We start from the raw sequence: 14,678 nt of genomic DNA, 5'->3' as shown, positions 1-14,678 counted from the left end.
AACACACTACATATGTTGCTTTAAATCAAGATATGGTCTGTATTCACTTCAAAACCGATAACAATCTAAAGTGATATCTGCAAATTCAGTGTGAGTACAGTATGTAACTGCTAAATGGCATACTTTTGTTATCATATGTATGGCTGCAGCGCCATGTCTTTGTTACTACTCACACGCATGTATGACTCGCACCATTTTTGGACCAGTTCAAAACAGCACAGTCTACTGAATATTAATGATGCTCTCTAGGTTGCACACAGGTTAATACGCATCCTTTCTGATGAATAACTAAGTGCTGATGTATAATGCATAAGACTGGCTATTCCCTCCTCAGGGCTTTGTTGCTGTCTCAGGTGTCCATGTAGGAAGGTGTTGGAAGTCACCATCAGGAAGGATTGTTTTTGAATATCTAATATACTGTAAAGGCTGGAAAAATCGCAAAGTGGTTTTCGACTGAATACCAGGTTAACTACAATGTTGAAATACTCCATTGTAAGTGCATGATTGATCATGTTTTACTGCAATTCTAAGGCGTTTTAGTTTAATTAAGATTTTCATTTGCTGCTTTGAATCCCAGTAAAGCTGCAACATCTAAGGTTTTGGTTGAGATTTGCACTACAAGAAGAAAAACAAGACCAGAATTTAATGTTATAGCATGTGTATGGCTGTTACTGTCATTCCCATAAGCTTTATCCATGTCTATGTGCTATACAGTATTTATGTTGTGGGCATTTAATGCAAAGCCTTGTGCTTTGCATTAAATGCCTACAATAATACTCACACTGTTCTGGATTTATTGTTTAAAAGTTCATCTCTCTACAGTCTACTCTAAACCAGCGCATGCATTCCCATCATTTTGATGTATTCCATGACAGTCTCAGTGCCAGACACTGTTTTGTAAAAGAGAGGGTGGCTTGAGAGGCAGTGCTGGTGAAATAATGGAGGGAATATATGAGAATGGCCAGCGGCTCTGGATTTTTAGCTAGCTGAGTGAAGCTGCTTTGCTATACTAGTTTGCAGACCCATGGGCAGCAAGTGCATGTAAACAGAATATTTATTTAATCGTCTTTTTGGCTTATGGGACTGTTCCAACTCAAGTAAAATGCTGCACATGGATTTCTTTTACTATCTCCACTCACAGAGCCAGGCTTCTGATAGTGTGTAAACCTTCCCTGTTCATTGATTAGTTGGTATATTGATTTAAGTAAGCATGTCAGTGGAAGATGCTGTTGTTAGTTTGTTGATGAAAATGTTTTGCTATTCAGCTATTGAACATGAGTAATTTGAAATGTTTTCTTTTTGAATGCTGGAAAAAAAAAAATCCATTGTGCAGTGTCTGTGTGTTTGTGCTTAGTCCTATCTTGTGATGGCACATGTCTTGCCCCATGTTGTGGGTGCTCCCACTGAGCTATAATAACACACCTCACTGCTGTCTGAAATATTCATAGGCAGGTAAGCCCATCACTCTGAGTCAGTCACATGGATTCCTTATTATCACCCCTTCTGCTCTTGCTCCCAGGTCACTTTATTCCACCTGCCTTTTGCTGCACCCCATTAACCCTTCGGCTTCTGGCTGCACCTTCCATAGCCATTCTTGAGCCATGGGCTTGAAATGCCACTGTCCGACTCTTTATTGAATTTTTAAAATTGGTTTTCAGACAGAATTGGGGGGCATTCTTTGGATTCCTTCAGCATTTCTTCAGGACTCAAGATACATATGCAGTATCCAATCAGTATTTTTTGCATTAATAAAATTTTTACTTTCATATCTTAGTTTTTTTTAATCAGCTAGCAATGCCTAGGAATCCAAGTTCTACTCTTTCATAATCAGAATTATTATTGTTACTATCAGGACAGAATAACCCATTGCATGAGCAACTGTTGTCCTGTAGCTTGCACTAATTCTTTTTTCATATGTATGCATTATGTAAACCCCTATCTGCACTATGAACTGACACACCATTGCATTTCTTAAGCAGCTACTTTATCAAAAATATATCATGAATATTTTTATGGTATTACATGATACCTGCTATGGCATATTACCTGTAAAATTCATTGAATGGCCTCACTGTAGACTGTGTAGTTTTTGTAATGTACAACATGTTAATTTTTTAATGTTGTTCCTGTCAGTTGCCACATTAATTTTATAACAATTTATTTTATCATAACTATATTAGCTATGTTTAAGAACTTACAGTGGTGTGTGGATTACTGAAGATCATCCTTATTTAGAAGCTCTTACAATTTTCTGTGATTTTTGTTTGAAGCTGATGGTGCAATATTCTAGACACAGTATCGTGATGCACAAACAGCTCTGCAGGAGATTCAGGTGAGAACTCTGCAGCAACATAAAACACAGCAAAGCATAATAATTTGAAATAATTCAGTATTGGTGATACATTGGTGTTTGATGCTATACACCCAGATGGCATTATACAATGCTATTTCAAAATCAATTTTATGTTTGACGGTAGTACAGACTTTCAGTAAGTTATTCTCACTTTTTTTCTATTCTATTTTCATTTTTATTATTTAATAGTTTTCAAGAGTGTCTATATGTAGCGGAGCTATTGTGACCAAGGAATTTCCCTTGTGGACCAATAAAGTTTATCTAATCTAATCTAATCTAACACTCAAACCCAATACGAGATAAAACTGGGACGGGCATACTGTAAACCTGCTCTCTCTGAGGAGTCATTCAACAATAATGGTTCATTTGTGCCAGATAGCATTGGAATTGGTTGATTTTAGAAGGGGGTCATCCATAGTGAGCTCATTGCAGCTCAGTGGTAGAGGGAGTTGATCGTTAATCACAGGGTAAGTCATTTGATCCCTGGCTGTTGAAGTATCCTTGAGCAATACGCCTAAATTGATCCTGATGTGTCTCAGATAACCTGGATTAATGAATGCAAGCTGACAATGGAGTGCAAGAGTGGATATCTGAGATTTAACAATTGCAGTATTTTTTTTTTACCTCTTTGAGAGCAGGTAAAGGCAAATCCTGATAAATTCTTCAGGAAGAAATCTTTCCAATGTACAATAAGGGCAACCTAAGCTCAAACCCTTCCAGCCTTACTGAAGCAGGCAAGAGCACAGCAGTTGCTCATACAGTAAGTAGCTTTTCTGGACCAAACAGTGCTCATCAGTACTCCACAGCTGAGGCCGTTCAGCAAGGTCAAAGTCAACCTGTACCAGGTCACAGTTTCAGTCAGGCACCATCAGTTGGATACAGGCAAACTTAAAATAGAATACCAGTCATTTTTAATTTTACAGTGTTTATTATGATTATTATTTTTTTTTTTTTTTGAAAATGTTATTTTTCCAGGAAAGATTTACTGAGCTCAGCTATTTTTTTTTTTTTTACAAAATTCATACACTACCACACTTGTGTGCTTCTTACAACAGTCATTTTCTACTGTCTGCTGTTGGGTGGTGTGTGAAGTTCAAGGGCACCCCAGACATTGCCTGTTGGGCGAGGAGTGAGGGTTCAAATCTAGACTAATGTGCCTCCTATGAATAATGCACACACCCTATTTGTAGACAATAATCACTTACAAGTGATCTGTGTAAAATGATATATACAGCAATGAGACACAGACCTCTGAGTAAATCAACAAGGCAGAACAAAAATAAATCAATCACTGGAAATGTCATTCCCCCAGGTCACAATGTTTCTGTGTTTCATAAGCCAGAAAACCTGCCCGCATTTTCTCCTTTCTTTCTGTCTCAGCTTTTAAATCTGGCTGCTGCTTTTGGAAAGAAGACGTTCTTTAGTGATGTTTGCTCAGTCGTGTTGTGAATCTTACCAACATGTCATGCCTTGCTCGAGTACAGTACAAATAAAGAGCCCGATAGTGCCGTGGGAGCCAACTGAGCGGTATTTTATGTTTTGAATAAGAAGAAGAGAAAAAACAAGACACAAATACATAAAAAGGGTCCAGCACATGCTGCTGTTGACTGGTACAGAGTCAAATACAAGGAGGCCATTATGAAACCTCACATAGAAAAGCAACATTAAAGGAAATAGTGAAGCATGAAACTAATGAATGCAGCTGCCAATGTCAAACACACAACACTACCATAGAGAACGGGATATCTTTAGCTGCGATGTCAGACAGTGAACTTATCAGCAAGCTCAGACTGTGAAATTTACAGCGTTAGCAATGATAAAACTGTTAAAGCTTAAAATGTAAAGAAAACACTGCAATGGTCATGATCCCTAAGGTATTTGCTTTGGAGCCAAGAGGTTTTGTAGGCTATGAGTCGGATTGCAGTTCTCATGCAGTACAACTGACAAAGGTGAGTGTTAAGCATCTACAGAGAGATGTGATTTGGAATAGGAATACAGAAACAACCTTGTGAAGAAAAAAAAAGCTAAGACAGAGCAGGATTTAAAAGCAAGAAGGTGCAGTCGAGGCCATGTTGTTAACTTGATATTAGATATAAAAACACTCAACTTAGGGTTTGCATTGGAATTATTAGTGGTTGGGATTGTTATTTAATATTTGGTTTTAATCAGCGGTATTGATTTTTTTTTTTTTTTTTTTTTTTATATTCAAAGTGACCATTGAGCTCTGGTGCCTCTTTGTTGAACTAGTCACATATTCACAGAAACAAAGCAGCAAAGCTTTTTTTCAGGGCTAGAATGTGAAGATTGAATTTCTTTTTAATGCCACCACAATTATCACACAATAAATTACACTGAACAATCTCCAACAGATAGGACCTTTGATGACTTCAACATCCTTTGGCGAAGTGAAGTCATCAAGACAAAAAGGCTTCAGAAGTGTCAAGTGCCAATCTACCTTGCAAATTAGCTCCCTGTTATGAAATATGCTGTAGAGCCATGCTGTTTTAAAAAAAAAGCCATCAATAATGCCTGAAATAATATGTCTGCAGTCATCATTCAACACAGCAACACTGTTTTTTAAAAATGGTTTTAAAATCCTGGCAGCTCATGAGGAATGTGAAAAAAATGTAATAGAATGACCATCCATTCTCCTTGACATTTGGTATTTCAGAAACACTTCAAAGAGGTCCTCTATTACCCTTGTGTAGCCATCATCACAATCCTCTGCAGAGTGCACTGCTGTGCTTCTACAATAAGATATACGGAAGACTGAGGCAACTCAGAACTCTTAATATTTCATCAAGGAGCCAAATCTCTAGCAGTTGCCTTTTACAGCAATTACTGTACAGCAGGTAGCTATTATTAGAGTGATCCACAATGGTTCTTAAAGCCACATATGTGAGTTTTTTTTTTTTTTATAATATATGTTTTTAAAAATACAAACTGTGCTGTGAAGGGATTTACTGCACTTACAGTAAATCAGCATTTTCATCAAGTAAACAAAATCCCCTGCAATGTGTTTCACTGAGTGACTTTCACCAAATAAATAAATAAATATAAATATTGCAGTTTAGCAGCAATGTCATTGTTGGTTTGCTGTATCACATGTAAAACGTGTGATTATACACAGAACAATGTATGTGGGTGTGTAAGAGAGCGAGCGTGACAGAGAAAAGCAGAGCAAGAAGTGCATTTGAACTGGAAGGAACAAAAGAAATCAAACTCTGTAGCAATAAAGTGAAATTGCTTTTTGAGGCTTTTCATTAAAAGTGACTTCCCATGAACAATATACTTTTTAATTCTAATTGAACATGTGTTTTAATCTAATAATGTGACGTCCAAATGAAATTTAATGGTGACTAAAAGAAAAGACACACGCACAATTGCCAAAATCGCCCACTGCCTCCCATTAGAATAATTGCTAATTCCTTTTGAAGAGTATAACATAACTTCCCTCATCATCTCAGCTGTCAGTTTGAATCTGAGAGCCGAACAGTGATTGCTAGCTGGCCAGCTCTCTCAAGGCAGACAGCACCTTTATGGCTGAGAGTGGAAAAACAGCCATTGAATTGAGGAAAGTGAGACGAGGAGCTGGCAAAGATGAAAGCTGAAGCCAAAGTGGCAAGACTTGCATTTCTGTGACTCAGACCCTGCATGGTTTAACAGGATGTCGCTGAACCCAGACACGCAGCGTCTGTGTGCTAAGAGCAGTTTGTGTGTGTAGGGAAAGTGTGGAAATATGTAGGCGCGGTCAGACATGTTGTCTTGTGTCCTGTACTTAACTTCTCATTAGACGCCTGTGTGACATAAGGTAACAACCTGTGACCAACAGGGCGTGGGGAATATGGGCGACACTCATGGGAGGGGATGGTCAAGAGGATGGAGGTGGAGCTATTTTTGTGACTTGTTGTCTCTTGTCAGGTACCACGGCCACTAGCCTTGAGATACTTGGCTGTTGTCTGAGAGTGCTTTATCATCTTGATAAATGCAGCCTTGGAGCAGTGCACTATCAGCATGCTCAAAGGCATGAGACACACTCTGACTAATGAAAAGAGAAGGTCAAGGAGAGGGAGGGGTGCACGGTGAGAGGAATGGGAGAAATGGTGAACAGAGATGTGGATGTTAAAGTATGGGGCAACATGTCACACACTCCATGAAAGGTTTATGTGTGTGTGAGAGAGACGGAGAGTGAGACAGAGAAAATGCTAATTTTCAGGCTTTATATGAATGCTCTCATTCCTTCCATAACATCTTGCATAGTGGTAGTGTGTGTGTATTGTAGCATGAATGAACGGTTTAGTGTTTTGTATACAGGCCCTTCTAGCCCAGTGTTCTATTATACTTATGGATAGAAAACTACAACTTAAAATCAGCCTTTCAAAAGCACACAGAGCATACATCAGGGTGAAAAAGAGTTTCTCGCTGCAGCAATAATTTCTTGTTTCACCCTTTCAAAACAGTCATTGCGCCATATCTTTGCCACTATGATTCTAATTACATTTGACAAGAGGGGTTACATTAATTTTCTTGTACCTGTATCACCAAAGACATATTCCTTCTATCTTGAATGTTATTACAGCAGGTGTTGAGAATTTCTAGCCCAGTGTTAATTTTGGAGTCGTCAAAGTGACAGCACTGAGCATGGGAATCCTTTTGGGCTCATTACCATAGTCTGCTGAATCTATTGGCAGGGCCCCGCTTGACTGGGCAGACGCTGTTTCAGCCTAGCCATCAGATTGAAGCAATGATCAGGGGGTTAACAGATGCTGCTCAGTCTTTGGGGTCACATCCAGTCTATTCCCACCAATGGGACTCTGAGTGAGCAGAGTGAGCACAACAACCATCCACAATGCTCACATGCAGTTTGCTGTAAAAACAAGAAAATAGGCAGCTAAGAGGAATGTTTCTTTGTACAGACTGTCTCCCAGTGCTGTTGTACCCAACAAATCCACAAAGCAGCTTGTGAAAGTCATAATTTCGTGTCAAAGGTCAAGTGGAGCTTGATTTACACCCCTTCCCTTTTCTCCTGCAGAAAATGGATGCGTGCAGAAAAGCTTATAAAAGCTGTCTACTGCCCAGATGACTCGCTCAGAGGGAGCTCTTCTTCAATACATGGTAATGAGGAATGTGCAATTAACTGGGTTCTACCAGGAGAAGATACACAACAAAGTGGGAGGGGGAAAAAGGAAGACTGTAGAATGCTACAGAACAAACTAGACTGAACTATATATGCTTCACAGGCATGGGCAAGTTAAGAAGAAAAATTGGGTCATTGCAGCAACAACTAAGAATATAAAGTGGGGAAGGGCACAAGGAAAACAATAAATTAAAGAAACACATACATGCATATAGTCATGGCTGTACAGTATGTAGTGGCTTGAGCCATAAGTATTATTTACTCTTAATATTTTAGAGTTTTACAATATGGAAACATTAACAGAAAAAAATCATATAGTCTTACATCAGAAGCTCTATATGAAGCACTGTGGTATAGTGTGCAGGAGGCATAGTGAGAACATGACCTGATCCCAGAAATAATCAGCAATATGTCACAACTTATGTCAAAACTCCATGCAGGCCAAATTAAGCAGGGGAAAATGGAGGCAAAGTCAGAGTCCAAATGGAGGTCAGAGACATGCAAACAGTGTGAGCCAAGCAATAAATCCAGGGGAGCAGGAGATATGCTGATGAATATGTGTCAAAAGTGGGGAAGGGTGCAGTTTTTTGCCAAAGCAAATGTTAAACAGTAATTGCTGGGAACACTCTGATGTGTGGGAAAAAAAAAAAACATCATAGGACTCTGAGCTTAAGGAATTTAGTTACTTTCCTCATTAGGCCTTGTTATTGTTTGCCAATGCAGTCTGTTATGTATGTAAAAGCTGCAAAATGAAAGTGAAAAAAAAAAGTTCTAATCTTGAAATGTCAACTCCAGCGGAGGTAAGAGTGAACCGAATGAGTCAAGCCTGTTTTGGTCTGTATTAGTCAGCCTCTCCTCATCAGGGATATGGATTATATACTGCAGACTATCTCACTGTATGTTCTGTTTACACAGAGTGAGGTTAGGCTTTACAGATAATGATGAAAGAGAGTAATTAAAATCAAATTTTAAAACATTTTCATCTTGTCAAAAAAATATATATACATAATATGTGCACTAGATATTTATTAGGAATTACAGTCTAAAATAAATATAGAAAATGATGGAGAAACAAGATTTTTAAGCTTTTTCTTTTATCATTCCATGGGCGATAAAATTTTACGTTTCCCTGGAACATCCTGGGAAATGAAGCTTTGTACTAATGGTTGAATGGAAAGACACAGGCCTTGCAAAGGTGCTGACATCAACTTCTAAAAGATTTAAAAGTGCTACTACTAATAATGCTCAACACTGAAAAATATTTTTGGGTTAGGGTTAGGGTATATTTTGTTATGTGAAAATACATCAATCATTTTATTGTTGTGAAAAATCTTTCTCTGAATAGTGTTTTGCTGTTAAAAAAAATGCCTTAAAAATTCAATTCAGCAATCATAAAAACAAACTCTTGAAGGAAATCAATTCTAGTTAAGATTTACTTCCCTGACAATCTTGCACAGCCAAAATGCACAATTACACTGACTGTTCTGTTCTCTATGATCAGACGTCTCTGAGTGTTTATTATAGTTAAATAATTAATGTAGTGTGTAGCACTTCAGTAAAAATGATACATGGTTTTCTGAAATATCTAAATATAAAAAGGTAAACAACAACAACAACCGAAGACTAGGCTAAGGCATTTTTGAGTTGATCAGATAAGGAAATATGTTGATGTGTACTGAATATGCTGATTACTACTAACTGAACTAGTTCAGGTATTGTATACGTTATTATTAATAATAATAATTATTATTATTATTTTCTTCTTGTTTCTTGTTATCTATTGATTTAAGTCCAAAAGATTTTTCAAATTTCTTCTCCTCTGGCAGCTCTTACATTGCCACAGCTTACTGTAAGCACAAATAGCAGTAAATAACAGTGAACAGATTTCAGTATAGTACTCTAATTGCGATTATTGGCTGAAAGGGGTCACGTTTCTGCACTGTGAATGTAATGCACAATGATTAGCCCTGCATGCATTTGTGAGTCCTGTGACTGTGATATGGGCTGTAATTTGTAGCTTGTAATGCTGCATGAGTAGAGACTCATTGATAGCATTTGGCACACAGCCTTGCTTGGATGAAGCACTTAGCCAAGCCAGTCAATCTAAATATCACAGACAGTGCTCTGATTCAGTAGGAGTGTGTTTGTTAGCTGAACATGCCGTGTAATAATCAGTCAGTCCTTAGCTATTTAATGAACAGCCATCATAAGATGTTTTTACATAATCCTGCCATCTAAGATTACCTTAATGCTTGTAAAGGCTTGCTGCCGATGTGTGTGCCTCATTACCTTAGGACATTGGTCATTTCATTTCAAGGGTCTGATTTTCATTAACTGCTCAGCCCCCCTACCCATTAGCAGAATGAAATCCCGGCTGCAACCATCTGGCTGCCAACTAGACCTTAGGGCTGCTTTATGGCTCCACGGAGCTTCACTAAAGCGAAAGTTGCACTATTAGAGCCTTTTCTGAGTCAAGCCAGAGGGAGCATGGGAGTGATGCAAGGAGAGTGTCCCATGCTTCGGTGTTCTGGGGGTGGGGAAGCGGAGATATAAATTTAGAAGAAAAAGAGAGACATTGGTGCAGCGATAGAGGAGACAGAGGGAGGCAAAGTGAGGCAAAGTCAAATAGAAACTGAAAGAAAAGTCAACATAAAAACGAGGATAAAAAAGAAAAGTACCCAGTGGCTATAAATGAGAGTACAAAATGAGTCTGTGTGCAGTGATGCTGACATACGCGATACTTTGAAAATAAAATAGCTATTGAGTCAGAGGTGTGACAGGAATGTGAGAGATTCATCCATCGCCTGATGATCACACGTGGCTTATGGTTGGATAGTGCACATGTAGGGCTCAAAGAACAGGTGCATCATTTTACTGCTTCCACTGTACACCTGTTATTTTTAGAATTAGTGGTCTTGTTTAGAAATAGCACCTACTGACAAATACTATTTTAGTGTCTTCAGCACAAGTCTGACTCTGATTCTCCTCCAACACATTTACCACCACTCCAGTCCCTATCTCTATTCCCGTCGTCTAATTACTTTTATTTTGATGCTGTTTTGCTCTGTCTCTCTGCCTTCGAAGGCATGTCAGCCTGCTGTATCTTTCTCCACTCAGCTGACAGTGTGCAATACAACAAGACGGTAAACCATTCTCAACCATAGTATGTGCTATGGCTTTTTCTTCCCCCTCTGGAGACTGTGAACCTTTTTAGATAGTTATTGTTCTTGCAATGCATACAAGTTACTCCCTGGATGAAGAGCATGTGGGCACATAATAATTATCTTACTTCTATATTAAACCTCTTTTGATGTAACAGGCTAACATGACCCAGATAACTAAAGGGGGTGTAATGATAAGCATGGTAGATACCATCTGATAATACTTTTTAGTAGATAGTTTTATAAAAGGGAGAGCATCATTTCAACAAACTTTTCAATCTAGTTATTTCTGAATAACTTCATTGCTTTTGCTGGCTAAAAGAGTTTATGATGGCTTACTCTGATTAACTTTTTGTTACAAGAACAATCATGTAACACTTTATTGATCTTTTAGGAGAAATCATCTTTTCAGTTGCTCAGATGCCACAGGGAGGTCAGTGATCATACAGCAACAGCCGCTGCACTTCGTAGGAGTTCAGTGTGTTGCTCATCCTTCAATTTGGTAAATTTGTGCCTACACAGACACAGACAAAAAGCCGGGCTCTTCTGAACGATTTGTTCATTTGTCCTCATGGTTTTGGCTCTTAGCGTTGCACTCCTCAAATACTGTACTTTATGTACTTTATTGGTTATGCTTTACCATCAGTAACCAATTTAGGAGCCCCACTTTATTCATTTCTCTGAAGTTCTCCTTCAAGCGCTGGGCAGACGTAGCTCACTGGCAAATAGATACAGGCCTGAGACATAAAGTGAACCTATAAAAATGACAGAAGAAAAGTGACCTAAGAGGCTCAGAGACTCATGATTATTTCCGCAAGCGGAGAAACATCTCACTTCAGGTGTCGTCATCCACAGTTTGAACTGTACTGAGAATGGGCCTAAAAAACCTACTGTGCTGTAGTGCCAGTGTATAAAACAGTCATTGTGGACTGCTACCACAAGGAGCCCCTTACTCTAATGAGTTAATCATAATCAGATGGCCATTGTTCACTTCTGTCTTCTATGACAGCATTGTAAATATGCATGGCTCTCACACCACCTAAAAGCCTCTCGACTCTGCATCACAGATCACTGAGCTTTGTTACTCCTCACTCACCTTTGTGTCTGGTGTGAAAAAGGTGGGGTGGTCCTCTTTAGTGGACGGAAGGGAGTTGTATTTCACATTATTTATCTATTAAGCTCTCGTGCAAAAGCTGCCAATTGGGTGATTCTTGTAGTTTTACACTTAATGTATAACCACTGTTTCTGTAAATGTAAATGTTTGCTTATTGTTTTTTGTGTGTGTGTGTGTGTGTGTGTGTGTGTGTGTGTTTTGTTGTCTGGTTTTTGTTCTGTATAAGATCTCTCCTTCACAGAGATTTTGACCTGAGGGAAATTTAAATAAATAATGAAATAAAACAATAAGAAAACAGTTTGTATGGAAAGTATTTTAGAGTACAGTATTAGAGTACAGTAGAGTACAGTATTAGAGTACAGTAGAGTACAGTATTAGAGTACAGTAGAGTACAGTATCTGAACTAACTTTGAGAGGTTGTTCCATCAGCTGACGCTAGGAGCTGTCCGCGGTGCTGAAGCCTCGGCTGCCTTTTCTCTCCATGTGCCGAGAGCTCACACAGCCAGGAATCCGCTCACCGAGCGTCCAATTTAAAACACGGACCTCTGCATTTCACTTGATTATTCTCGACCGTTTTCGCTCCGCCAAATATAAAGGAAGTAACAGCAACCCGTACGGCTCCGTTTGTGTTTTGACGACGTTAGAAATTCTCCGCTTTGCTTGTTGTTTTTCTTTGAAGCCCTGGAAGTATTCTTCTTTTCAACACAAGGACGGGTTCTGTAGCTACGCGAAGAGCGACCTTGACTTTAGTAGACATGTGTATGAGACAGGACTGTCAATTTAAGACCCTCTTGGCGGTTCTGGTTCTGGCTGCCGCCGCGGGCACAATGCATGGGCAAGGTAAGAACTTGGGTTTTGCACGTACTTCGTGGGGCATTGTTAACGTGTACTTCCTTCTGTCAAACTATACAAAGCGAAGCTAGAGCTGAGCACTGGGCAATGACACTAGGTTTACGACTCTCAGATCTACAAGTGAGTATGGGGCTGCATCGAACACAGTGTGGTGCTTACCGAATGATTTACTTCATATTACATTTACTGTTTGTTGATTAAAATCTTAAGCCACTGGCTATGAAGAGAATCGACCATATTTACAGACTGGTTTAAAGTTCCAGACTGCACATATACCCTCATTAACTACCTGCATATTTTCTAAAGCCTACTTTAACAACAAATGTGACTTAAATATTAAATTAGGAGGAAATGGCAAATGAATGAAGATTGGTTTCCTATTGGCTCTATACTGCACACAGAGTATGGCTAATTAGAACTTATAGACCCTCTCATTTTGCCACTGGGTAAATGTGTTTACCAGTCAGTTACATAACAGTTCACTGTCAGTCACAACTTACAGGACCTCTTTGCTTTAAGTGCTAGTATACACATTAAAAAAACATGGGCACATACATACACACACATATTTGACCACAGATATAACATGAAAACACCCCCTGGGGAAAATAAAACTTAATAAAACACCCAGACTATTCTAAACACTGTTATAAACCATATTCAACCTGATGTGGTAGGTGTTGATGTGGTTATTTGAGTAAACACACAGGAGGCGACTTGTTTGGGGGCTGAGATCTGCGTGACAGACGGTCCTCAGTAATAAGACTCTAATCCTCAGGAATTGCTGAAGATTATTGACCAAGCTGTTTGACACAGTTGAGTGCTTCTGGGAAGTGGCAACGGATCCTCGCACAGTGGTCTTGTCCTAATTATTTCTCTATTGTGCAACTGCCCTTTCTTCGTTCTTAAACTATGCTTTCTGTGTTTCAACTTGTCTACACAGTTTTACCATCACCCTCTTTTTTTTTTTTTTTTTTTTGGCTGATTTTCAGTATATCTTATTTGTCAAGCAAGAGGACACAATTTGTCCAGCATGCTGGGTATAAGTGATGATGTGTAAATACAATGAAGAAAATATATTGAGCAGTTACTGTACATTCTCAGAAAAGACTTGATAAATACATATTTATATGTTTAGTTAAAATAAGAATTTTCATCTTTTGACAGTTCTTTTCTATGAACTGAAACATCGCCATGTTATTTGTAATGCAGAACGCTGAATAAATGCCAGTAAATTGAATGTCTTTTTACATCCTCTGTTGATGAAACCTTTTATGAGAGCTGTCTGGTTCATGATGAAAATGAACACATTTATGAGAAACAAGTGATTACTAAACAATGTAATAACTGTGAAAATGAATTCGCATTGCCTGGGCTGTTTCAGCCGTTGCATCTCAGCCCATCAAAAACCTAAGGTGCAATTTTGGACCAGTGCCGGAAACAATATTTTACACTCATCAACAAAACATCTGCTGATTGAATATCTAGTGCAGGAAAGGTGCTGAATTGCTTCACTACAGAGATTCCAAACCCTACATAAGCAAAGTGCAAATCAAATTACACATAAGACTATGTGGTATAGCCTTGCACTCCCAGAAGACATTATATTTTATTTAAATGTTTAATTAACTTCTTTGAGTAAGTACACCCTCAGCAGTGGAATGCTATAAAGTAGTGCTTGGTAATAAAAAAATGTGTGAATTTTTGATTGCTCTCCAAATCACAGTTGCACATATCCCAAGAATACACCTGCACCTTTCACTCACTGCTCAAAACTCTAGGGAGAGGAAAAATGCACAGTGCACTATTTCTGGAGCAAAATAAAATTTAACGGCTCCTATTAGTGAATTCTCTGCTGTTGCTTAGCCAGCAATTGTTTACCTCTGTAAATTCTCCAAGGTGGGCTTTTTTCAATTTTTAATTTTCATGATTTTGATGTTTTGCCATTGTCAGAAGTTTCAAATGTGTGCACAGAGGGGAGAAGGGCCGAGGTTTAGGTTTAGAAGATGTCATAATATCTCATTTGTGGCACTGATGGTTGTGGTGAACACACACATTTAT

At 38.6% G+C, this 14,678-nt stretch overlaps 1 protein-coding gene across 1 annotated transcript in view; it reads left to right on the top strand.

The window, feature by feature from the left end:
* Positions 1–12,502: 12,502 nt before the first annotated feature.
* LOC113143164 (seizure protein 6) overlaps positions 12,503–14,678 on the top strand; it is an 80,269-nt gene continuing 78,093 nt past the window's right edge. The window contains exon 1 of the mRNA XM_026328640.1: positions 12,503–12,605. Within this exon, the coding sequence (XP_026184425.1) occupies positions 12,521–12,605 (85 nt within the window). The 5' untranslated portion in view covers positions 12,503–12,520. The remainder of the gene's footprint in view (positions 12,606–14,678) is intronic.

Source organism: Mastacembelus armatus, chromosome 14 (assembly GCF_900324485.2).
Source record: "Mastacembelus armatus chromosome 14, fMasArm1.2, whole genome shotgun sequence".
Classification (NCBI taxonomy): Eukaryota; Metazoa; Chordata; class Actinopteri; order Synbranchiformes; family Mastacembelidae; genus Mastacembelus; species Mastacembelus armatus.
The sequence above is the reverse complement of the archived record's forward strand: the minus strand, read 5'-3'. Positions and strand labels throughout refer to the sequence as shown.